At 44.5% G+C, this 25,135-nt stretch overlaps 4 protein-coding genes across 4 annotated transcripts; 2 read left to right on the forward strand and 2 right to left on the reverse strand.

Annotated features, from left to right (window-relative positions):
• The first annotated feature begins 2,086 nt into the window (after positions 1-2,086).
• Positions 2,087-5,992, forward strand: LOC120666732 (ras-related protein RABE1c-like). The gene is made up of 8 exons (XM_039946654.1): positions 2,087-2,470; positions 4,456-4,528; positions 4,640-4,740; positions 4,841-4,906; positions 4,983-5,080; positions 5,306-5,368; positions 5,466-5,558; positions 5,642-5,992. The coding sequence occupies exons 1-8, from the start codon at positions 2,398-2,400 to the stop codon at positions 5,711-5,713; spliced, it is 639 nt and encodes a 212-aa protein (XP_039802588.1). The 5' UTR covers positions 2,087-2,397; the 3' UTR covers positions 5,714-5,992.
• Positions 5,993-9,486: 3,494 nt separating this feature from the next.
• On the forward strand, positions 9,487-14,108 carry LOC120666740 (THO complex subunit 4B-like). Its single transcript, XM_039946664.1, has 5 exons — positions 9,487-9,792; positions 9,908-10,078; positions 10,769-10,837; positions 10,920-11,104; positions 13,621-14,108. Exons 1-5 carry the CDS (start codon positions 9,646-9,648, stop codon positions 13,814-13,816), a joined length of 768 nt encoding a protein of 255 aa, XP_039802598.1. The 5' UTR covers positions 9,487-9,645; the 3' UTR covers positions 13,817-14,108.
• Positions 14,109-14,902: 794 nt separating this feature from the next.
• LOC120695096 (subtilisin-like protease SBT4.9) lies at positions 14,903-18,090 on the reverse strand. The gene is made up of 6 exons (XM_039978411.1): positions 17,941-18,090; positions 17,685-17,803; positions 17,483-17,577; positions 16,988-17,234; positions 16,125-16,916; positions 14,903-16,014 (listed from the first exon to the last, which is right to left on the reverse strand). The coding sequence occupies exons 1-6, from the start codon at positions 18,088-18,090 to the stop codon at positions 15,132-15,134; spliced, it is 2,286 nt and encodes a 761-aa protein (XP_039834345.1). The 3' UTR covers positions 14,903-15,131.
• Positions 18,091-19,916: 1,826 nt separating this feature from the next.
• LOC120666748 (vacuolar protein sorting-associated protein 2 homolog 1) lies at positions 19,917-23,219 on the reverse strand. The gene is made up of 5 exons (XM_039946674.1): positions 22,971-23,219; positions 22,341-22,471; positions 21,723-21,827; positions 21,000-21,260; positions 19,917-20,266 (listed from the first exon to the last, which is right to left on the reverse strand). The coding sequence occupies exons 1-5, from the start codon at positions 23,005-23,007 to the stop codon at positions 20,129-20,131; spliced, it is 672 nt and encodes a 223-aa protein (XP_039802608.1). The 5' UTR covers positions 23,008-23,219; the 3' UTR covers positions 19,917-20,128.
• Between the last annotated feature and the right edge of the window lie 1,916 nt (positions 23,220-25,135).

Raw genomic sequence — 25,135 nt, forward strand, 5'->3', positions numbered from 1 at the left:
TACAGATAATTTTACATGAGAACAAATGCATTTGCATCGTAAATTTATTTTTATAAACATATATACACATGCTAAACAAGTTAGCATATAAAGAAAATAAAATCATTTCACACAGTATACACTGAGCATGACTCACTCTAAATGTGAACAAATAGCTTATTTTTAAATATATATTGTGTACCTGAGAATAAATAAATAGATGTCAAGGATTGCAAAGAGAAAGGGAAATAAAAAAATAAGGAAAGAAATAGGAAACAGAACAGAAGAAATAAACATAAGAAAAATAAATAGAAAAGAATTATTTTGTTGCATTAGTTGTGACGGCAATGGGAAAAATATATAATTTTCTATTAAAGAATCTATAAAAAAGGAAAGAAAAGAAAATAGAAAAATTTAAGAAACAGAAAGAGAAAAAATAGAAAGAAAAGAGTTCAAAAGAGGAAAAAGAAAAAAAAGTGCAGTATTGTTGCATGCATGCATGCAGTCGGTGAGAGAAGCGATCACTTTTCTAATTTTCTACAAAGGAATAGAGAAGGATAAAAGCTGATATGTATGAGCTGCCATGTGTTGTTGGACTATTTTTCAGTGCGGCCCACCTTAGATTCCCTTCAGCTGATGGATCAGGTTCCTATCGTGACAATATATAGCTTTGGTGCGCCCACACCCACCGATGGATCATTCGGTTCCAGCAAAGAACATGTAGTCAGCAACATAGGCCAAAAGGCCAACTCAGCCCATCGTCAACAATGGGCTAGGCCAAGACACCAACATGAGGCCCATTCCGGAGGACCCAAAGTCGAGGGAGGTCGTGCCGCTCTCGAAACCTGGGTGGGTCCCTTCATAGAGAAGGATTCGCATGTAACACACCTGCCTTCCCTAAAAAAAATGTAACGCACCTGCCACTGCCGCGGGAGCTCGAGGGCGGCACCGCTTTCCCCGTAACACAACATGAGTATCGAAGAAGCAAGCTTAGGCTGTCCACAATGGCAGGAGCAAGAGCAAATTTGCTCTTGCCTCGTTTCCCACGCCCTCTCTGTCTACAGTGCCAAACAGTGCATCTACAGTGTCAAACAGTAGATTTACTCCTCCATTTCCTCCTATCGCTGTGGACGGTCTTACAAATGGCGACGGCGATGTGACTAGGTTTGGGGGAGGGCCCCTCCTCCTCCGGTCACGTCGTGTCGTCATGGATGGTGGAGCGACGATCCAGACCCACCAACTAGCATCCTACGCTTGGTTTAGTTGGTGAAAAATGGTTAGTTTGATAATGTAGTATATTTCATTATTATTTGACAAATAATATCTAATTATGAACTAATTACTCGTGCTAATCAGTTAGATTGTGTAATTAGTTATTTTTTCAGCTGCTTTTAATGCTTCATGCATGTGACGAGTATTATAAAAAAGTTTTAGGAACTAAACAAAGACCTATCTAGCGGGCAGACACCGTTTGCTGGCCGGCGCCCGCCGCCCCCTCATAAGACGTCGCATTCACACCTAGGGTGGTAAGTCTCTCACTCTCCAAGACTCAGGAGGAAGGCGATAAATAAAATAGATGGGCAACATGTAAGATAGATCATAGCAATCCGATCTAATGTATCGACCGGCACTACACAGGACGCAAGATATTACGCTTACAGTGGTCCGAATCTGTCTAAACTGCTCCGCCTCTCACCCGTTGCACAGGTGCATTCCTACGGCGTATTATACCACTAACCGAATATCTAAACGGGAGTTTTCATGAATCTCTATTTGCGGTACTCACCCACCGCCACAAGCTCTAAAACAAACTACAAATTGGAACATCGAGAATATATTGCAAATGCTAAATAGGCTAGCAAGTCAAATTAAAGAGGATAGTTTAGCATCCTCGGCTTCGGCTACAAATAAGCATGTGGACCGTGGATGAAGTTTTTTCCCTAAAAAAAAGTCTCGAGTGATTCATTCCTTCAAGAAAAGGAAAAAAAAAGTGTCGAGTGAGTTAGGCCAGACTATTTTTTCTCGCAAAAAAAAAAAGTTAGGCCAGACACGTGGGGACGTGGAAGTGGAACAGCGCCACTCCCCACGTGGCCGTGACGCGGTCCGCTCAAAGTCCACCGTGGACCACTTCGCCACCTCCTCCGTTCCGTTCTCTCCCCCCACGCCGCAACCGATCCCGCAGTTGCCGCCTCGCTCCGCCGCCGCTTCCGCCCCAGCCCCCAGGTGACTTCCACCGCTCCCGCGCCGCCCCGACCGCCGAGGAAGCGCCCCCCTCCCGATCCGGCTCGCGGCGCGCGGCCCCGCCCGCCCGCCCGGATCTGACGAGGTCGCTCGCTGCCGCGGGCGGTCGCTCCGGCCGCTTGGGTAGGGCTCGCGGCCGCGCGCGGGGAGGTGCGGAGCCTTCGTCAGGGGTCCGGGATGGCGGCGCCACCGGCGAGGGCCCGGGCCGACTACGACTACCTCATCAAGCTGCTACTCATCGGCGACAGCGGTCAGTGGCTTTCAAAAGACCCCCACCACTCAAACCTCTCGATTTCACTCGAGCGAGTTCTGAACGCGAAATTCGAATTCAGTTCCTGTTCGGCTGGATTGCACTGCATGCCTGTGTTGGGAGTTGGGACGGGGGATCCGGGAGGGGGTAGAGGGAGCCAGCCAAAAGCCCGCGCTGTTTCGATGATGACGTGGCAGTTACGAATTAGGTGAAACAGCGCGTTGCATTCCTACGTCGCGGTGGAATGGGGTTTGGGGTTGTCACTACTGATCAGTCATTTTGGCGATGGCACCCTGATAAATTTATGACGAAGTGATCATCCAAGCTCACGCAAATGCAAATCATGACTTATCTTGCTTGTTGGTCTAGCACTCTCTAGCTACTGCAGTAAGAGTGACTGAGGATTGAAATAACTCGATTCCAGATGATTCGTGATTGTTGCTAGTGCTTGATTTGATGGCAAACATTCCTTTGTAACTGTCTACCTGAAATAGTTAGTGGCCTTAGTATTCAGTAATGGAAGTGCCAAATATTTTATAGCTGTCTTTTTACTTTTATGTATGTCTGGCTATTCACCTGGATATTTTCCCTCTTTTAGTTTGTACTCCATCCGTTCCAAATTACAGGTCGTTTTGACTTTTCTAAATACATAGTTTTTTCTAGGCACCTAGGTAAGATATACACACCTATGTCTAGATACATAGCAAAAACAATGCACCTAGAAATGCCAAAATGACCTATAATTTGGAACGGAGGGAGTAGCTTCTTATGCACATGGGTTCAACCATTCAATCATGAAAGCATTACTGGTGCTGTTGAATTAAAATGAGTCAGTAAGCATATGATATGATCGTGAGTTCCTTGCCCAGTTCTAAATTGTGGTATGTTATTGTGTATAGCTACTGCTATTACCTAGCGATGGCTATGTTGTTAATTTGTGCAAAACCTCTAGGAAAAGTTTTGGAGGTTTTGGTAATTATAGTCCAAATTAATTATTGTTGATAAAAATAATAATATTATCTTTGGCACATGGTACAAGGCACAAAAGGTGTACTTTTTGGCATATCTGTTGCCGAGAAATGCGTATTCACTCTTTTATTTTGTCGGTTTTACTGTACTTGCTATTAGTACAGTTCTACAGTATTTATGAGCTCCCAATTCTAACGATTGATGTTTCACCAACCTTGCTCGGTGAAGCAAAACATATGATTAGTTGATTACTAGGTGTATATTCCATCTGTTGCTCTGAATTTTTTTGTGGCATGCATTGTTTCCATAAGGGATGAAACTGTGAAGTACTATCACGTAGCATTCACTTAGGAGAAGAAAGGAAAGTCTTTTCATCTGTTACGTAACCTTCAAAAACTTGGCTGGTAATGTATTACCTGTCCAACATTATGGATGGGATTTTTTTTTTCAGAGTTGAGAGTTCTCATGATATGTAAAGTTTACTGCTCAACTTTGTTAGTGTTGTTAGCAAGTATGGTTAGGCAGCAAAAACTATTTTCCTGAGGAAGCTCTAGAGTCTAGAGTGACCTGTTCACATTACAGTGGTCCAAGCGGTATTGTGGTACAGGTAGCATTTCATGGTGAAAAGAGTGGCATGATGTTGGTTACATATCTTACGAGGAATGCTACTGAATCAGACGTGGGTTTACACACTAACAAGACCAGTCTTAGTATGATATATCAAATGCGTTCTCATTTCTTGCATACAAAGAGTACCCTGATTTTGGATACCTGTTGCCTTCCCTACTTTCTAATAATTTTGTTCCCTTTTCCTTCAATATTTATGCATATGTATTGTTTATAGCTATAATTTCTGCAGTTTTTTGTTGATTGTTATGGCCTTCTGGCATGGTATATGTAATGGTATTGTTGCTTGTTCGTGGATTCACATGCACTACTCTGTTTGTCCCAAAATTAATGGCTCCTAATCATTTTAGTACAAATGACCTAACTAACTTAAAGTAAACATCATGTAGGTGTTGGGAAAAGTTGTCTCCTTTTACGGTTCTCGGATGGCTCCTTCACCACTAGCTTTATCACCACCATTGGGTAAGTGCTGTTAAAGTGTAAAAAAAATTGTTTACGAGTGGATCATTATTTTCGTACGAATGCCGTTATTTGGATGGTTCTAAAATACTTTCTGTTTTATTCTTCAAAAAGGATCGACTTCAAAATAAGAACAATTGAACTTGATGGTAAGCGCATAAAGTTGCAGATCTGGGATACTGCTGGCCAAGAACGTTTCCGAACTATTACAACTGGTACACAATATGCCTCCTTTGCTGTGGAGTGGAACTAAGTTGGTTTTTGAACTATTTGTGGTGAAAATATTCTGAAATTGTAAACTTTTTGACTATGCAGCCTACTACAGGGGAGCAATGGGCATTTTGCTCGTCTATGATGTTACTGACGAGTCGTCGTTCAACAGTATGTATTCTTCAACTTCACTCAATACTTCAATATAGTTGGTTCCCTCAACTGATCATGTTGTTATTTTTGACAGATATAAGAAATTGGATTAGGAATATTGAGCAACATGCTTCCGACAATGTGAATAAAATTTTGATAGGCAACAAAGCCGACATGGATGAAAGCAAACGGGTATTTCTGTTCATCTTTATTGTCTCTCACATTTCCTGTCCATCTTATTCTGCATTCCTATTTGAGATTTCGTGTAGTTTAATGTTCAGTTTAAGATGAAAAATGGATCTTCTTTTGTGATTGTAATGAATGTAACTTCATGTGATAAACTAGTGCACGTCTAATGGTCATCATGTGTATATTCATGGCCTTGCCTTTTTGAATGACCCTATTGTTTGAATACAGGCTGTACCAACATCTAAAGGGCAGGCTCTTGCTGACGAGTACGGCATCAAGTTCTTTGAAACGGTTAGTTAGTTTTTGACATTTCTGCTGCTAACCCTACACCTATTCTAACTTGAAGGAAAGAACTTGATGGTGTGCCTCGTGATTGCTGTTTCTGCAGAGTGCAAAGACCAACTTGAATGTGGAGCAGGTTTTCTTTTCAATAGCAAGAGATATCAAGCAAAGGCTAGCGGAAACCGACTCGAAGCCAGAGGTGCAACTTCAATCTTGTTCTTCCTTTTAAACTAACGATCTGCTTCGTCGAACCTTAACGATTAAGTCATTCTGTGGGTTTAGGAGCGTACGATCAGTATTAACAGACCTGAGGACGCTTCAACACCACAGAAGTCAGCATGCTGCGGGTCCTAACTCCTGAGTGGGTTATGTTATCACACGGAGGATAAGATAGTGGTGATACCATGCTTGTAATTTACCCTTTTCTCTGGCTATCATCACGTGGTTCGTGAGCAATTGCTTGGGTTCAGATTTCTGTGTTTCACTGTGCACAATTTTAGCTGTAACACTGGTAGAAATGCAAACGGTCGCGAGTCAATGTTCTGGTGTGTGTGCAGAACAGCAAATCTATTGTGAGACCGTTTCATTTCTAATCAATATATACACGTAACTTTGCCCTAGTGATTATCAAAATGCTTGCTGAATTGTTACAATTAGGGCTTGTTCGGTTGCATACGGTTTCATTCCGGTCACGGAATGATACATAAGAGATATAACAAGAGATCCGGATTTATTCCGGGTCGGAAACTACTTGCAACAAAATAAGTTCACAATAGATACAACAAGAGACCCGGAATCAATCCATGAGTTTAGAGATGGGGAATGAATCCGGGTCTCTTGTTATATCTATTATGAACTTATTTTGTTGCAAGTAGTTTCCGACCCGGAATAAATCCGGGTCTCTTGTTATATCTCTTATTGTTTTTATCATTCCGGGCCCGGAATGAAACCGGGTGCAACCGAACAAGCCCTTAGTTTGACACGCTGATGTTTATTCTCAACAAATGCTAAGTGAAAGGTATAACTCATTCTGGAAAAGATATATTTGCAGGAAACATTGGTGAGTTCATCTCATGGGTGGTCAAGAGTGAGTCTTGCCCAAAACATTTTCTCCTACCTTTCACTGGGAGCTTAAGTTTAGAAAAGAAAATGCTGGCTTTTCTTTGAGCACATCTCTCTGCCGCCATTCTTTGTATATATGCACCGAAGCCAAGAACCATCCATTCTGCAAACCTCCTGAATACCTTCTCCTCCACCCATCCCCTGCAGGATGCACCACCCATTGCTTCATAAGACAGGGCAGCAGGGCCCTCTCTTCTCCTTCCATTATTACACAAGCAAAGAATAAGCACCAAGCATGGCAGGAGCCAAGCTCAACGTGACCGTCCTCGGCATTTTCCTGGTAGTCGCCCTCCTCCTGAGCGGCGGCGCCGCCATGGAGGGGACGATAGACTACCACGCCATGGGCGCCGACGAGGAGCCTGGCAAGGACAGGGCGCTCTTCCGCCCCGGCGACGTCGCCAACAAGTACACGCGCGGCTGCGAATCCAGTGAGGAATGCAGGGGCAAGTGATGGTCAGATACATCGAGGGGAAGGGAAGATGCAGTCCCACTCCTTCGCATGCTGCTTTGCATATTTTCTTTTGTTTTTATTACATTGGTTTTCCGAAAAAAAGTTGAAGGAAAAGTTTGGTCTTTCATTGCACGAACATGTGGTGAGATCATGAGCATTGACCGTTGTGGATCGCGCTTGGTTTTAACTCGCACATTGACATTGTTTTGCTGTGTAAGTGCAAGCACATTGTTTTGCTTCGTAACTACAAGCACATTTTCCTTACGAAATCCAAATTTTATAAGGAAAACAAAATGGCTATGCAGGCCATCCACTTGTACATTATCAAGAAAATAAATAGCCATCTAGAACTTCACCACGTCTTCCATTTCCCTGTCTAATTGCTCTCTATAAGATGCCAAGTCTAGCTTGTTGGCACAGCTACAATTCTATTTTTTCTTGCCTAGAGCCCAACTTCTAAGAAAGGTTGACTCAGGTTTTGCATAAAATCCGATAGGTAAAATTCTTTCTTCCTAAGGTTTGGGAGTTAGCTGACTGAGGATTTGTTGTCAATTCAATTTCAGTTGGGATCAATAGTTATATTTCTAATTTTTTATCTACTAAAGTGAAAATACAAAAAAAATTCAATACGAGAGGTGTAAAAGATTATAAAACAAAGAAAAAGTAAAAGGACAAAAAAAAACCAATATAAGAGAATGGTAATTTGATTCATATTGTGGGAAAATATAAGTGCCAGCTGCCCAGCTTTATATAAAGCAATAATGTAACATATTATCTCATACCTCGAACCATGTACGGGTTATAGAGCAATATGCTAACGAGAAAAAAGAAACATACATGAGGGCAGGTGAAGTGCAATGTTATTCATGCTGTCATACCAAAAAGTATTATATTTCATAAAATTTTATGTCCCTTGCAAGTGGTTATAAGCAATCTAATAAACTATTTTTCCGAGAAGCAAAATGTCAAACAATTCATCTCATACCCATCATTCATATTACTCGGACAATCTCCCGTATTACCGAGAGCGGTTACCTGTAATTATTATAGACGCAAAGGATAGAATACTTGGTAGAAAATCACTCCCTTCATATTAAACCTTATTTCACGAAATAAACGAACCACGCTTAAATCAAATAACAAGTGTCTTTTATAAAATAAAATTAAGATTTTAGTAGGGTTTTTGGCAAATTAACCTAGTAGTGTGGTTTTGAAGTGGCACGTGAACCGCGATTCCATTCTGAGGATCGCGCGCTGCTTTGCTTCTCATTTCTCAACAATCGATCTGACACGCGGGAGCGCCTCCTTCCTTTTTCATATTTTTCTAGCGTGGAGCGCTCCTCTACTTTCTTTTTTCTTCCGACCAAGTTTGCTGCTCACGATGCAGGTTTTCGTGGCCCACGATGCGCAGTCCCCACCCGCTGTTAATTTTCACCCACCCCACGTGAGTGACGTTATTTTCTCTTTTCATTTTTTCCTTTACGTTCCATAATTGTTGTTTTTTTCCAGATTTTTCTTTTACCTTCTATATGTCTGAAGTTTTCCTGACAACTTTTATATGGAAATTATACTAAAAAATTATACCAAGACTTTGTGCTTGGAAGTTGCATGATAAATTTGTGCGTACAAAAGTTGTGTGAGAAATTTTTCGGATAACATCTTCGTACAATTTGTGCTAAAAAGTTATCCTCTATAAGTTATTTTAGAAAACTACACATTAAATTTTGTATGCACTGTGAAAGTTGTGCTAAAAAACATTAATTTCAAATTGTTAAGAAAAAAATATACATAAAAGTTATGTACATCATAAAAAGTACATGATAAGAATCTGGCTTCAGTGAAGATGTGCAAAAAAATTATACTTGCAAATTATATATATAGGTTATAATGTTCCAAAATTGGAAAAAATTGTCCGAGAAGTCTTCCTAATTATATTTTTCCATAGGAATTGTGCTGAAAAATTATCCTCTGCAAATCTTTTTAGAAAAAGTTATCTCGATAAGTTGTATTTTTATAAGCTTACGACGAACTTATGCCCCAAAGTTGTGTAAGAAGTTTTAGTGAAAGTTATGTTCAAAGTTATCATTTAGTTAGAAGACTAAAAAAAATTATGCGTACAATTTGTCCCTGCCGTGTTAAAAGATTATCCTATAAATAGTTGGTTTGAAAAATTATGTGTAAACATTATAAGTATCATAAAAGTTATGCTGAAAAAATGTTATTTTGTAGCTACGTTGAAAAAATATCACTTGATATTTGTCTTCAAAAAGTTGGAACACATATATTAGAATTAACTATCTAAAAGTAAAGAAAGAAATTTATTTGGAAAGGAAACAAGCGTGGTACGACTCCTGGCGGCTGGCGCGCGCTGATTATTAGGTGCGCTGCTTGTCTGCGGAAGCAAAAAACGGAAAGAAAATGACGACACGGAATCCAACAATGGAAAATTTTGCCCTGTTCGAAATCGTTTGTTAGTTTGGCTGCTGGGGCGCGCGCGCTAACTAGCAAGCCCGCACGTGAACACCAGCAAAAGCCCGTTCACTCCGAATAGCGAGGAAAGGAAGGGAGCTCGTGCCAGTGTGCCACACCCGCACCCGCCACCCGCCCTCGCCCGCAGTTCACATCAGCCGCCGCCGCCGCAGCAGCAGCAGCACAGCGACGTCGCCGCCGTCCCCCCGCTGCCGGGCCGGTTCCCTTCCAGCCGCCGGGGGCCATGTCGAGCGGCCTGGACATGTCCCTGGACGACCTCATCAAGCAGTCCAAATCCCGGCCCAAGTCCAACCCGGCCTCCTCGTCGGGGCCAGCCCGCCGCGCGCCGCCGCCCGCCCGCGCGGCGCCCTACCCGCCGGCCGCCCCCAAGGTACGCCGCGTCGCGCCCCGCGCCCTCCTTGCCCCCCCCCCCCCCCCCACCCCCGGGTTCACCCACCTCCGCCCGAAAACCCTAACGCTGCCGGCGCCGGCCCGTGCCCACCCAGGCCCACCGCGCCGCCGCCGCCGCCGACTCGCCCTACGGGGTCTACTCCGAGCACATCGCCGCCATGGCCGCTGTCGTGCCGCCGCAGCCGGCCGCCGCGAGGTCGCTCGAGACGGGGACGAAGCTGCACATCTCCAACCTTGACGCCGGCGTCACCGTCGAGGATGTCCAGGTGCTACCCGTTCTCCTGTTGCTTGGCAGTTCACTAAACAAGTCGGCAGTTGGTTCGGTCCTATATATCGTGCTGTTTCTGAAGGACATAGTCTCCCTGTTTGTTTTATTAAGTGAGCTCAGAGACGCTGTACTTTCATGTCATCATGTGAATGCAATCTAGCCGTACTAAGTCCTATCACTGCCAAATTCTGTTTGAATGATGTAGTCTTAGCTGTTTGTTGTAATGCTTTTGTTTTGAACCTTTGGTGACATTCAGTCATTGGAGGAATGACATTTCACTAATTTCCTGTGGTTTGGACTATGCTAGATGCCCTTAAGCTTTTTCAACTGGGTTGGCTTGTGCTTGACTTTGGTTTGGGGAATGGGTGCAAGGGGATGAAGGAAAACATGCTTGGGAGAGTAGAAAGGAATCTGAAATGAATTCTCTCATTTCCTTTCCTATTGTATTCTGGTACATAAGGCTCTTGCTCTCTTGGTTGGGTGGTTGTATGGCTCACGCCTATATGTATATTTAACATTCTAAATGCTTACATAAATCACATGTACATACACATACTTTTGAATGTCATACTTAATTAATTTCTGCAAATTCATTGTTAACCTTTTCTAAATCTTAGCTTTTTCTCTGAGCATATAATCATGATTGATGTGATTGCAGCTGATCTATTATGTTGTTCTGTTTCATCAGGAACTCTTCTCGGAGGTTGGCGAGCTCAAACGTTACTCAATGAACTATGACAAAGATGGGACATCCAAGGTTTATTGTTGATTGTACTATCTCTTTCACTATTATTAGCATTTTCTTGTTGTGGATTTCGTTGAAACCTTCATTTTCTTAGGGAACTGCGGAAGTTGTCTTTGCAAGGAAGGTGGATGCTTTGGATGCCATCAAGAGATACAATGGCGTTCTACTTGATGGGAAGCCAATGAACATAGAGCTCATCGGAAACAATGCCGAACCACCTCCCATGCCACCAGTAATACACAACCGTCCTTTGCAGAACTATAATGATATCCATAGCAGGTTAGTCACACCAAATTCTTTCTGTTATCTGTCGTTTTCAGTCCGTGCTAATTACGCTTTTTTATGGCTTGCATTGGGGGTGCAAAAACTTGTATGAGTAAACTTTTTGATAAGATTACTTGATACTCCCTTCGTCCCAAATTATTAGTTGTTTTAGCTTCTCTAGGTACATAGTTTTCGCTATGCATTTAGATATATGTTATGTCTAGGTGTATAGCAAAACTTATGAATGTTGAAACCCCAAAACGACTAATGATTTGGGACTAAGGGAGTAGTACTAAAGGCATGCTGCATCGAAACCAATTTGGATTTTGGTCAAATGATGGAGTGGGTGAATCTGCAAAGAAATAGATGTTTGAGTCCAATAAAAAAACCTTGACCAGTGGGGAAAAGACCGCCCCCACGGCATTGGACTAAGAAGAAACCTCAGCCAAGCCAGGCGAGAAAACCCCTTAACCCAGGCTTCACCCCATAGGGCCGCACCGTAACCTGGGCCAACCACGACCCACTATGTTAGTGATCATTGCAACTACCCCCTGGTAGGAGGGACCAAACCAACCACAGGTGCCACAGGCTGGTGCCCTGCCACTATTTTTTGGGTTGCCAGCGAGTTTTTTTTTCTGCCACCAGGATTTGAACCCTGGTTGGTGTCTTCCTCAACTGGGAAGCTTACCACTACACTGCAGGAATGTTGGCTGTTTCAGTCTCATGCATTCAATGATGTTTGGAAATGTGCAAAAGTATTTACTTCAGACCAATTTAACAAGGTTATCATTTAGTTTTACTGACATCATGTCCCCCTACTCTCAGTTCTACAGCTATTTTGTTTATCCTACTGCTCTAAGATAGTAAGAAGATATCATTTGCAAGCACTATAGCAGTTGGCTAGAAATGTTATGTTATAGTGTTATGGTTGCTATGTTTCTTGTAATGCAGCTCATGTTTTAGTTCGTCATGTTCAGACTTCAAACAATCAACCCATATTTAGAAAAAAATGCTTAATTTTTTTATCTGGCTATTTCGGCCTGTAATATAGCTTGTGCTTTTGTTCGTCATGTTCAGATAATCAAATATTTTTAGAATTGTTTGATGAGTTATGTGGCTATTTCGGCCTGTTTATGAACATGGCTCTAATTATTCGTCTCTTTATTAGGGAACTTCAATCCATAATAAAAGTGAGAATATTATGAAATGTCCTATGTCTATTGCGAGAGATATGGGAGGCAGAACAGCCTTTTTGTGTGTTGAGAAAGGGAGGGGGGGTACCTGTGGATAATTGAACAGAGTAACGGACCTGAAATAAACAAATGCAAGATTTAACTAAATACCTTCATAGAACTGTCCATTGTTTATAATTACCCGCTAGTGCATTTCTAAGCTTGTTTTGTTAGAATTGTGCTATAAGAAGCAACAGGACCTTTTCATTTTATCATGGCTCATGCTGGAATTGAGGGGCTGGGTTATCTGGTCAGGAAGTATATACAACCAGTCATTTGCTTTGAGTGTTATAAATTATTTGTACGTGCACTGCGATGGAACAAGATTATTTAGGTGTGCAACTGCGTTCTGATCACCCAACAATTTGCACATGCATCTTTTGTGAATTTTGCTTGAGGCCTGTATGATTGATTTTAAAAATGTATGTTTTCTTACATTTGGAAATGCTGTTAACATGCATCACTATGCAAGGCTGGAAAGTGAAAACTAGAAATGGCAATGCCAGTTTTTCTCCATGTACTCCCATCCGGTATACAGCAAGCCCATTACCACTGTTGCCCCATCCCTCCACTGAAGAACATATATGTTTAGTGTAGAATTGTAGTACCACAGTATCATAAGACAGGTTCCTGCAGTAGAAATAATTGTTTCCTTCATTTTTGTATTCACCACAACTGGAACCATAGGTCCATAGCGCCATCTCAAGCCAAATGAAAAAAAAAATCCATCAAACACCACAGGTGGTTCATTCTTATAGCCTATATAGGTCACTAGAGTTGGTACACCAGGCAAATGCTCTAGCAGCTACTTCATGTAGGAAATATTCAACTTGCCAAGAGCAAACAGTACTATCCCTACCAGGCGCATTCACCTTGAAAGTTTGTGCGACATGTCAACTTGCATGCAGTTGGGAGTTGTGTGCTGGTTAAGGATGTTACAAGAATGAATACTGTTAACCTGTATATACCATGCATTTTAGAAGCTCTTCCCTCCTATGGTAGCTGTTATGGTGCTTCACTGCTTCTTATATTGTTAGAATGTTAGTTATGGCATGGACCTTGATAGCTTGTGTGCTACATATATTTGGTCACACAAGTGTATGTACAATGACGGTGCAACACAGCCATCTGGTGTGGTCGTTTCCATCCCTGCTGTCTGTTGCAATTTTGGTACTAACCCACAATGGGTCCCATCCATCCATCCATCCATCCATGATAGATGATACAGCATATATTTGCATGCATCACTGGTGTTATTCCCACCATGTAGTCATAACATTCTGGTCATTCTGTTTGCAGTGTGCCTCAAAACCAAAGAGGTGTTCTGCGAAGAGCACCTCAAAGCAATGGTCGTGGTGGAGGCAGTAGTCAGAGCAGTGGTGGTCGCGGACAAGGGAAAGGCCGAGGGCAGGACCGGAACCGCACGCCCCTATCTGCGGCAGATCTTGATGCTGAACTGGACAATTACCATGCATCGGCAGTGAAAGAGAAATGATGCTCTGGCGTCCTGCTTATTGTACTGGTGGGAAGGTGCTGAGGTTGCGGCTTTGTTTTAGAAGTTTGAGGTTGTTACTATCCTAGCTATAGTGTTTTGTACTAGATATTTTTTTCCGCATAGTTATAGAACCATTCAGATATATTGTTTGTGCACTACGATTCTGGTGTGGACCATAATTGATCCAGTTAGTACTACATCCAGGATGTAAGTTATGCTAATTTGCAGCCCTGTAGGCACGGTTGAGAACAAATGCAAACCAACGGTTTCGTCTGTGCTACTCTGGCTCTAACCCGGTGCTTTAGCTGACCTTCTATTTGCATGTTCTGACACGAGCCAGACATGTTAAAAAGTTAAGTTGATCTTGAATCCCTGTGTTCTGCGCTGTATATAGTTTTGCAGTTGTCTTTGTATTCTGTTCGCAACGATATCATATTAGGGGTCTGTTTGACAGAGCTAAGATAAGCGGAGCTGTGCTGATCAGCAGTTTTTAAGTGAGACTCTGCAATGGACTAAGATGATGGGTGCATGAAGTTTATTTTTAGAGAATCACTTTTTAACCATACAATCACTTCATATAGAGAATCGTTTATGGTTGGATCTCAAGAAATAAAATCAATATTAGTGAAATGTGTTTTAAGAGAAATTTGAGAACTTTTAGTTAGTTTGTTGAGATGGTGTTTAGCGAAGACTATCGATTAGTTGTGTGGTGCAACAAATTATATGGTTTATTCCCGTGTTAGTTGGGTACCTCAAAAAAAAAACTTGTGGCAGGTGAGTAAAATCCGGTTTAGTAAATCTAAATCGCTGATCCAAACAAGCCCTAGGTGTACTCAACAGGCCTGAAGTTAGGTTTCGTTTAGTTAGAAAACCTGAACTAATTTATAAAAGCGTAACACAATTAATTCGGTTACTTTCGTGATCTCAGTTCAGAGATGACAGTGAGCTTAAATGGTTCCTGAAACGCAGGGACAACCTGTCCCTGGCCGAGAACAAAACGCAGTATAATAAACAAACTAAACAAAACGAAGCAAATCCTATTTCAACGGCTAAAAACATTCCTAGAAACAAGATCGAATAGATCCGTTGAAATAGTATAATTTAATCAAATTTGAGGAAACCACTTTCTAATCCCTGCACTTCATTGTCACTCAGGAAGTGACAAATCAAAATAATTGTTTCAATGACTCCAAAGAATTGATTCTGCTAATAGCACCACGCTCTAACCTATGATCTTTCTAATGGCACCAAGCTAGCTAATCTATAATTCTACCTAACCTATGACCTTCTTCTTCTTCATCCTAATGACACTCCCTCACATGACGTGTTTATGAGGGAACACGTAGATGGGGCTCCTCACATGGTGCCTCCCGTCGGACCAGACGACGGACGCCGACGCGCCCATGGTGCCGTTCGCCGGCAGCAGCGTGCCGGAGACGCTCACCTTGAAGCTCAGCTTCTTGGTGCCAGCGCTGAACGCGAGCTCGTCGGGCGTGACGGCGACCTCGACGCCGGGCACCGTGGTCACCGTGGCGCGGTACACCGAGTCGGCCGGGCCGACGTTGGTGACCGTCCGGGGGATCTCGGCGGCGAATCCCACGCCGTAGTTGAGCACGGGCACGGCGATGGACGGGTAGTTGAGGTCGCCGACGGCGCCGGCCCTGGCGGCGGCCGAGCAGGCGGCGGCGGCGGCCCTCCGGCCGGTCATGGCGGCCAGCTGCGATGAGTTGTAGCCCTGCGCGCAGAGGAAGCCGACGTAGTCGTCCTCCCCGGCGTCGTACACGAGCCCCGGGTACCGCGCGCGCATCGGGTTCACCTGCCCGGCGCCGTACGCGAGCTCGGCCTCCGGCTCGCCGGAGCCCATCGGGATCGCCGTCGTCATGAGCGCCGACAGCACGGCGGCGTGCGACCACCCCGGGTGCACCGACTTGACGTACGCCGCCGCGCCCGTCACGTGCGGGCACGCCATGGACGTGCCCGAGATGATGTTGTACTTGGCCTTCCGGGAGTCGACCTCGCTGCCGGACAAGCTCGCCGCCGGCGTCCACGCCGCCAGGATGTCCACTCCCGGGGCGCTGATGTCCGGCTTCAGGACGCCGTATGTGACCCTGTTCGGGCCCCGGGACGAGAACTCCGCGACGCTCGGCGCCGCCGCGTCCTTCACCGTCACGCTCTTCTTCACGGTCACCATGGGGTGGCTGCGGCGGCGAACAAATAGCATGTCAGAGCGGCTAAGTAGAAATCAAAGCAAGGTAATGCATGGCTGGCGGCGGCCATGGCGGCTCGCCGGCAGGCGGCGGCGGCTGACCTGGTGCTGTTGTAGTAGTCGACGATGTGGTTGAACTCCTTCTCCAAGACGATGACGACGGGGACCGCGAAGGAGAAGGCGGTGTCCTTGTCCTGGTCGGCGTAGCTGTAGACGATGGCCCCGTCGGCGCCCGTCTGGCTGATGGCTTCCGTGCTGATGAAGGCATCCTCGCCGCAGAGGAGCACGGCGCCCTTGTACCTCTTGCCGTCGAGCTGGTCGTGGTCGCAGCCGCCGGGGTCCGTGAGGAGCGACGACTGCTTGCCGAGGTTGGGGAAGACGGTGATGGCGGTGCCCACGACGCGCCGGCCGTTGCCGAGGACGAGGTCGCTGATGATCTTGCGGTCGGTGGAGGTGGCCGCGACGGAGATGGTCCACGGCGCGACATTGCAGACGGAGCCCATCGCCGGCCCGCTGTTGCCTGCGGAGGTGGAGACGACGACGCCGCGCCGCGCCGCGTGGAACGCGCCGACGGCCAGCGTGTCGGCGGGGTAGTCGAGCGCCACGGCGGAGCCCAGGGACGCCGAGATCACGTCCACGCCGTCGGCGATGGCGTCGTCGAACGCCGCCAGGATGTCCTCGGACGCGCAGCCGTCCTCCCAGCACACCTTGTAGACGGCCAGCCGCGCGCCGGGCACCGCGCCGCGGGCCGTGCCGCCGGCGAGCCCGCCAAGGCTGGCGCCCGCCACCGCCCGGCCCGCCGCCGTCGACGCCGTGTGCGTGCCGTGGCCCTCCCGGTCCAGCACCGACAGCGTCGTGTTGCCGCCGTAGTACGACCGCGCCCCGATGATCTTGCTGCATGCGATCGATGATGAGAATGTGTGATGGATCAATGCAAAAATGATATATAGAAAGCTGCTACGTACTTGTTGCAGGATGTGAAGTTCTTGGAGCAGACGCCCTTCCACTTGGCCGGCGGCGGCGGGAGGCCATCGTCGGAGAAGGACTCGGAGTCCGGCCAGACGCCGGTGTCCACCATGCCGATGATGACGTCGTTCTCGAACTTGAGCCGGGTGCGGTCGTTGTGCAGCGGCACGCCGAGGAAGTCCCAAGACCTCGTCGTCTGAGGCCTGTACACCACCTTCTCGTGGATGGACAGAACGCCATCCATGCCTGACATTCCATCCAACAATCAGCTAGTAGTTAGTATTATTAGACACTAGACAATGATCAAACTTCATGATCAGGTAGACAGATCTTCTTTTTTTATCGCGGCCGTGCCTGAGCACGTTTTTGATTAAGAGGGATCAGGTAGATTGATCTACACTTGCAAATAATTCACTGAAAGTGTATGTAGATTGGATCTAAGACAGAAGTTGCTGCAACCAATATGCAATTCGATCTAGCTTGTGTATGTTTACCGGCGAGCCTGTTCCTCTCGTCGTCGGTGAGCCTGGCCGCGAAGCCATGGAGGCTCCTCGAGTAGTGGTAGACCACCCGGTCCGCCGCACTCGAACTGAACGAACACAGCAACTCGATCACCAAGTCATCATCAGATCGATTGAACAACTGCAGCAAATGTACTTGTACGCATGCATGAACACGACCAACTAACTAACTTACCTGTCGTCATCGAGCACGCCGGCGATCATGTCGTGGTGGAACGCCGCGACGGCCGCGCCGGCCTCCGCCTCGGGGAGCTCCGCCGTCGCCGGCTGCCTCTCCGTGAACACCACGTACACCTGCACGCCGGCCGCGCGCGACAAGAGATTCAGATCAGATACGCACGAACTACTGATGGCCGGATGAAGATGAAGTAGCTAGCGACGACGACGGTGCAACAGATTGCTAAAGCCCGCGTGTCGATATGAGCACTGACCTTGGTGCTGTCATCGCCGCGGCAGGCAGCCGCGGTGGCGGCCCTTGCTCCGCCGGCGGCGGGGCTGTGGACGGCGGCGGCGTGGCAGAAGAGCACGCCGAGGGCGGCGAGGAGGAGAAGCAGCGGCGGCGGCGACGTGCGTGTCGCCATTTTCGCTGCGCGGCTGGTGGAATGGTTGGATGCTACGTGACGGTGCCGGCGTGTATTTATAGTGCTTTGGCCCTCCGATAAGTTAACAACCTTCCCTGATTTTCTTTTCTGGTGGTTATTATCTCAGATTTGTTCCTCATCAATCATCGATCGAGGAGTTGCTTTTCTGTCGATCATCATCCAGAGGCGTCCCATTGGCGTGGGACGGGTCCGATTGGCGTGGGACATATGTGAGCATCTCCAAGACCTCTTGTATTTATAAATAGTTATTAAAATCCTGATATAAATATTATGTAAAATGAAATAGCTAGCAAAAAAAAGATGAAATCCAATAGTTTTTTTTAAAATCTAAAAAGGAATGGCTAGCGCTCAGCGCTAGGCAAAGATGACTAGCGGCACCCCCTGGATAGAAAACGAGGATAGAAGACGAGGTAGATAGAGTTTCTGTTAGATAGAAATTTTTTGTCTTCCTTTTCTTTTTTTTAGAAAACTCACCCAAGATACAAAAGCTTTTGGAGATGCTCTGAGATCGATTCATGTATACTTGAGTTAAGTTGTGCCCGATTGCGATAGCAAACGCGGTTGTAGATTGATATCACAAGGTTGTGATGTCACACGCGCCCGAGGCCGCCATGTTGTTATTGCAAGACTAGCATAGATGTACGTGAGTGCGTCCCGCGCGTGACTATAAAAAGTTTAGCAAAATGATTTAAGATTTTGTAGATAATAAGAATAGATTCGAAATGAACATATTTTTTTATCGCAAGAGAATTGCGCATCTTTGTATTAAGATAGAAAAAAGAGAGTTTTTATAACGCGCTAGAGTGTACCCCTTGCAGTTTAGTTTTGTATTACACGTAACGAGAACAACAAAAGATGAGAGACTAGTGATAGTGAACTACTCTCTCCCGAGACAATCCAGCGCTACTACTCCTGCGGCGACCCAATTTTCAGCTTCGAAATAAACATATAGATCCACGTAATTAATATATACTTCTTCTGTTTCAAATTATAGGTTGTTTGACTTTTTTAACCCCAAGTTTGACCACTCGTCTTATTCAAAAAATTTAGGCAAACATAGTCAAATTTAAGTATTTTTTGTACAATTTCTATTGATGAAGCAAGCCACACCAAAAATTCTAATTCTTTTTTTAAGTCAATTCTTGCCCCCAAAGTTTGACACGAAAATAAAATAGCATAAAAATAGAAGAAGAAACATGTTTTTTTGTAGTTATGATTAATGAAGAGAGAGTATAAATCTCTAGTTTTTTTGTTCACCATGGCTAACGTGCCCACGCATGCTCAGGAACCAGTTTACCTAAGTTCGGCTTAAACGCCCGCAACACCTACGTTACAATCTACTTATGCTTTCGTCCTCGCTTCATATAAAAGAATTAACTTGAGGTTGCAATGCTTCTTAAAGTTGGATATTTAAGTTAGCTCATCTCACTCTCAACTTTCCATTTGGGACAATTCTTAAGCTACCAAACCTCATGCATGGTACTCCAATCTGACCCATGGGTTGGATGTTACAAATGGTCGCCATAGCCCCTTCTTCCCTCTCCCTCTTCCCACCATCTAACAAAGCAAAAGTTTGGCCACGGCGGACAGGGTTCGGAGGACCACGAACGCCCGTGCCCCTCCACCTGATCTGTGTCTTCCTCCCGCCAGGTTTTGCTTTTCATTAACGGGGCGAGCACTCCAGCTTTTGTTGCTGTACAATGATGACGGTGCATGTAACAACAGCTTGCAGATCGCCAGTTTGGACTCGAACTCGAGTTTATAGCAACCTGACATACCAAATCTGCAAACAACAATCCTTCATGGATTCAGAAGGGGAGAAACGATTAATATCGACTTTTCAAGCACAACAAACTTGCAGATATACACTTGTTATTCTTACTGGCATATTGAATACTTCATTTGTTTCAACATACACGCTGGCTTGTAAATTTTGTTTCAGTGGGTATTCCTTCACATTCACAGGAAACGGTGCTACAAGGCACTACTCTTTTGCTAATGCAGCCTCACGCGGAAATTACATTCTCCTCAGATTGTCCAACCTTGCCTGCAAATCGGCGTCAATTCCACTGTCAGCGTTCCCGGCGCTTTCAGCCTGGGCAACCTTTCCAGCAGAAGCAGGCTGAGCAACAGCAGCTGATGGGGCTCCAACAAGCTGCAAATATACGGAAGATGATTTTATATACAGTATTCTCCCATCAAACATCAATCCATGCAGACCCAGAAGCATCAGTCTCGACCTAGCAGTTGGCCATAATGGCACTTACTTTTAAAGTCTGACTTAGCATCAAAATGGTTCTGATTTTGCTTATTTCAATTATTCCTAGCTTATCCAATGTTGGATGTAATAAATTTCTCAAAAAACAAATGGTAGAGCTATTTCTAAAATGTACATATAATATTTATTGAGCAAAGATCTGGAAATCCTAAAATAATTGGAAGCAGATTCAAAAATGCATATTGGCACTGGATAATTGTTCGAAAGGTAAAACCAGGAACTGTATGAGACTGGGTAGGACAAATAATATTACGGTACCACCTGATACAAGTGAGCAAAATAGTAGACTAAATATATCCCCCAAAGAACTGCCTCAAAATTGGGATGGTAATACTAAGCTATCCTGAAGATGAGACCATTAACCATAATTTTATTTCCTTTACGTAATTAAAGAGAAAACCACAGTCCTCTCTGCCTCAGGTAGAGTTGAAAGGTTGGACAGAAATATTCTCGCTACTAGTAGGCACAGCAGAGGACCATAAATTCATGGTCTTATCCTATGCAACCTCTTGGCTTAATCAAGGATGGTACATTTAGAAGACCAATCTACGCTCTAACCTCCAGTATGCACTCATGACTTGTGAGAAGATAAAACCCCAAAATAACTCACCTCTTGGTTGATATCAATGCCAATTTCATCAAGCACTTGATTCACAAGCTCCTCGGTTTCTTCTTCTTCCTCGTCTCCTTCCATAGCATCATCTATGGCATCTCCCATCACCTCGCTCACCATCTCCATCCTCTCATTTTGTCGTTCAAACTCTTGCATTATCTTCTGCAATCCTGGCAAATTTAGCTGCCTATTCATTTGAGCCATTGCTTTTGTAACACCCTTCATAGCATCACCCATAGCTTGAGTTGATTTTAGTGTCTGCAACAGTTGCACAACTAAAATGTTAAGAAGGGCAAATGGATGCAATGCAAAATTTAAGATACATAAGCATAAGAAGCAAATTTAACATTTTAGCTTCAGGTCTTCAGCCAAAATGCAGAATATACAGTTTTCAGTTAGAAAATTAGAATCGTATATGAAACCGTTTCGCTATTTTGTAAGGTTTAATGAATTGAAAATGAGACTACTTCAGATCAATTTAATCATACAAAATTGTGAATTTCTAGTTAGTTTTTTCTACAACTAACTAACAACACAATAGGACAATACAATGCTATAGAAAACATATGGCAGTTTGGTACAGCAAAAATAAAAGTACCACACTGGTACATCACTAGACCAACATAAACTGAAGATGACTTACCGCAGCATCACAGCAATATTTGGTAAGGTGATTAAGGCATCAATATAGAGAGAGGATAAGACAAAACACATGGTTACCTGAACTCTTAGAGAAACTCCTTGGAGCTGGGATTTAAGTTGATAGAACTTTGTTATCTGATGCCGGGTACGAATAAGATCTTTGGCCATTACTTTGACAGCTCCCTATATCAGTAACAAAAAATTAGCACGCAAACACAACAGGAAAAATGTATGAAATTGCAACACGTACACTGAATTTCCATGTACATTTAATAAACTACAAGAAGCAAGACATCGACGCAAGGATTTCTAGGTTAATATTACTAGGCCATTGAAGTAACTACTTGATAATTTAATATAGAACTTTTTGAGCCCTAAGCTGGCCTTCAAGAGCTAGCTATGGTCTTGTAAGCTTGTGAGTGAAATGAGTCTATGACATGAAAATATGTGGTACACCATAGTTGTGTGTTGCCTAACTCTGGCTAACCAAACTTTCAGGTCGTAAGGTAAAATGAAAATAGGTAAATATCTTAATGTTTCCCCACACATCGCAACTGTTGGATATAAATATTTTCTACAAAATTATATCATCAGATATGATTGGAAGTTGAAATGTAGGGGACTATTCTAAAAAAATGATAGTAACAGCAGAATCAGAATATGACTTTGAAGTTCCAAAAAGTACCAAGTTCATACCATCTGGCCTTCTTTAGCTGTTTTCTTGATCTCAGTGATGAGCTTTTTCTCCTGGGCCTGCAATCCTTGCCTCTCCCGCTCAATTTCCCTGATGGATCGATCTAACATTCTCTTGTTCTCTCTCAAGAGCTCTGAAAGAAATTAAGGATCACAAACATCAAAAACCATAAGCCACAGATAAGAAATGTAAGGCTACCATTGTCCATTCCATTCAAAACATAAAAAAGCACCGAGTGACTATTATTATCATGGAAAACGCTCCGAAACACACTGAATCCGCTCAGGAATTGGAAGAGGTGGAAGACCTCATCAAGACATCAACAGATCTAAACTGAATAACAGTTCAGCTGCCAGTCCAACTCCAACAAACAGTCTTGCCGAAATCCACACGGTCGAAATCTCAACCTCGTGGCATCCTCCGACTACTCGCCGTGTTACTCCCTAACGACCTGTGCCAAGAAATCCTACCGAGAGCCTGAACCGCCCGACACGAAAATATCGCTGGTGCCTATACACGTCAAGAAATCCCTCCCCCGCCAAACAAAGACAAAACAAGCTACCGCAGCTAGGACCGATCAGTCGGACAGAATTCGAACGCGAATCTCCCCGGATTGGAAGGAGGGGTCTTACCGGCGGGCGTCTTCCGCTTCCCGAACAAGAAACTCATCTTGGATCCTCCGGCTCGCGGGGGCGACCGGGGTTTCGGTTGGTGCGATTCGTGAGGAGATCGCCCCCTCCGAGAATTCGATCGGTTCGGTGGTAGGCTCCTGGCCGCTCAGGGACGCCGGTGGAGTGATGATTGGATCGCCCTCCTTCCTTTCCCCTCCCCTCCGCGTTTCTTGCCACCGCAAGTTGTTGGAGTTCTTCTGATGCCAAACTGAAAAAAAAAGAAAAAAAAGAAAAGGGGAAATATGCTTTTGGGCTAACGGAGCAGAGAAAAGGTTAGTGGGCCACAAGCATGAAGGGCGCTGGCCCAAAATATGCCTTATTTACATAATGAAAATGAAAAAAATACAATATTAAAACTGCAAACATTGACTATTCATGATTTTGCCACTCTCAGTGAATGACCCTACGAGACCATTTGTCTATGAAATATGGGTCCAATGGCAAAACTTCAAAGGTCAATGTTTGCAGTCCCATTTTGCAAATTTTCATTTAGAATTGTTCACAGGAAAAGATATGGGCCAAACAGGAATTCAGTCCTTCCTCCCATAAAAGATTTTTTTCTATTTTGATTATATAAATATCTGCTAAAATATTTCTAGAATAAAAATAAATCAAAACCTCTGAGTAGATGGAGTGAGTACATGCAAGGAAGCCCGGCCTTCCTACCATTTGTCATGATGTTTAGCAAATGCAGGACAAATCAAAGAGGATGGATACACTGTATTATTTTTACGCCATGTTGGATCTGGCGGGAGCTTATGTGGCGGCGGAGGGGACGTGTCGCACTGCATGAATTTGCTAATACTCCCTCCGTTTCAAATTATAATTCTTTATTTACTTCTTCATTCACTTTTGCAACTCCGGTCATGTACAGAGCTACTGCAGATGAGAGGCCCATGTACAAGGCGCAGAGCTAGAGAAGAATAGGGAGTGTGGCGGCACTTGGTAGCATTTCTATTTTTTTTCTTTTCTTTGAGCCAATGGATCATCAATTCATCAAACGTTTTTTTTTCTTTATGAGAATCGATTCATCATACGTGCATGAGCCAAGAACTCATCTCAAATCCTGGCCTCCAAGGCAGGCCTAGAACGCGACGCTCTCTTTTGGCCCAGTCTGGGGGACTAGTACGAAGCAAAGCCCAGCCCATAGGCCATAGCCCATAGCTGATGGGAGTTGCACGGCGGCGACCTACAGTGTCTAGGGTACGAGCACTGGTTGGCGGAGCTGACAGTCGAGAAAGGTACTAATTTACTGTTGACTGACGGGACTGACTCACTGTTCCGCTTGCACGGACGGACATGTCCATGAATGCACCCAGCGGGGCCCACCGCGCGCGACCCATCAAGAAGGAATCCTCATCTTTCCTTTCCTACGGCCTATATATATATATAGGGCCGCGTCCTACAACCGCTAGCTCTCTCCTCGTTTTACCGCATACGTACTCCAGGACACGTCTTTTTTAAAAAAAAAATAGTTCTGTTAACACCAAATAATTACTACTTCTATAAAATACCACTGAAAACATGAACCCTCCTAAAATAGCACTGAAAGGTTGAAACATTATCTGAATGTAGCATTCCGTTAGATTTGAGCGGCAGGTCTGTTAACTTGAACATATATACTCCCAAACCGTTTTTACATATAAAAATAGCCACATCACATAATCGCTCTGTTCGGCTGGCTATGACTGGTGGCTAGTGCTGATTTGTTGTGAGATAAAAGTACTGCTAACTGGCTGGTGTTTGGTGGCTCGTGCTAATTTGGTGTAAGACAAAAGCACTGCGACCTGTTGCAAAAGAAGCATAGTGCTCATGTTTGATTAATTTCAACAAAAAAGAACATCATCAATGACAATATGTTGTAACAACTCGTAGCCATCGGCGAGATCAACTCCGGGACGTGCTCATAATATCTCGGTAATCTTAGGAGGAAGACGCTCTTCCTCTTCTATTTCTATTTCTGAATTAGGATTGTTCGATGCCTGATGGATATGCATATACCAACTGTTATGTAGTCTTGGCCTTGGCCTACACTTGGGTCGTGACTCGGCAAATGGGCTTGACAGTTCTGGGCTTCTCTTAGATTATGGCATCATCATTGGGTTATGACCCATGTGCAGTAAGAG

The sequence above is a fragment of the Panicum virgatum genome, chromosome 2K, assembly GCF_016808335.1.
Source record: "Panicum virgatum strain AP13 chromosome 2K, P.virgatum_v5, whole genome shotgun sequence".
Lineage (NCBI taxonomy): Eukaryota > Viridiplantae > Streptophyta > Magnoliopsida > Poales > Poaceae > Panicum > Panicum virgatum.

What these genes read in the sequence shown, in the direction of transcription:
- LOC120666732 (XM_039946654.1), top strand. Translation starts at nt 2,398, where the DNA reads ATGGCGGCGCCACCGGCGAGGGCCCGGGCCGACTACGACTACCTCATC. An exon ending in TTTCCGAACTATTACAACTG is followed by an intron (nt 4,741 to 4,840) that starts GTACACAATATG and finishes TTGACTATGCAG; the next exon opens with CCTACTACAGGGGAGCAATG. An exon ending in TGACGAGTCGTCGTTCAACA is followed by an intron (nt 4,907 to 4,982) that starts GTATGTATTCTT and finishes TATTTTTGACAG; the next exon opens with ATATAAGAAATTGGATTAGG.
- LOC120666740 (XM_039946664.1), top strand. Translation starts at nt 9,646, where the DNA reads ATGTCGAGCGGCCTGGACATGTCCCTGGACGACCTCATCAAGCAGTCC. An exon ending in ACAAAGATGGGACATCCAAG is followed by an intron (nt 10,838 to 10,919) that starts GTTTATTGTTGA and finishes TCATTTTCTTAG; the next exon opens with GGAACTGCGGAAGTTGTCTT. An exon ending in TATAATGATATCCATAGCAG is followed by an intron (nt 11,105 to 13,620) that starts GTTAGTCACACC and finishes TTCTGTTTGCAG; the next exon opens with TGTGCCTCAAAACCAAAGAG.
- LOC120695096 (XM_039978411.1), bottom strand. Translation starts at nt 18,090, where the DNA reads ATGGCGACACGCACGTCGCCGCCGCCGCTGCTTCTCCTCCTCGCCGCC. An exon ending in GCGGCGATGACAGCACCAAG is followed by an intron (nt 17,804 to 17,940) that starts GTCAGTGCTCAT and finishes GCCGGCGTGCAG; the next exon opens with GTGTACGTGGTGTTCACGGA. An exon ending in CGAGAGGAACAGGCTCGCCG is followed by an intron (nt 17,235 to 17,482) that starts GTAAACATACAC and finishes ATGGAATGTCAG; the next exon opens with GCATGGATGGCGTTCTGTCC.
- LOC120666748 (XM_039946674.1), bottom strand. Translation starts at nt 23,007, where the DNA reads ATGAGTTTCTTGTTCGGGAAGCGGAAGACGCCCGCCG. An exon ending in CAGCTAAAGAAGGCCAGATG is followed by an intron (nt 21,828 to 22,340) that starts GTATGAACTTGG and finishes TTACTGATATAG; the next exon opens with GGAGCTGTCAAAGTAATGGC. An exon ending in GAGTTTCTCTAAGAGTTCAG is followed by an intron (nt 21,261 to 21,722) that starts GTAACCATGTGT and finishes CAACTGTTGCAG; the next exon opens with ACACTAAAATCAACTCAAGC.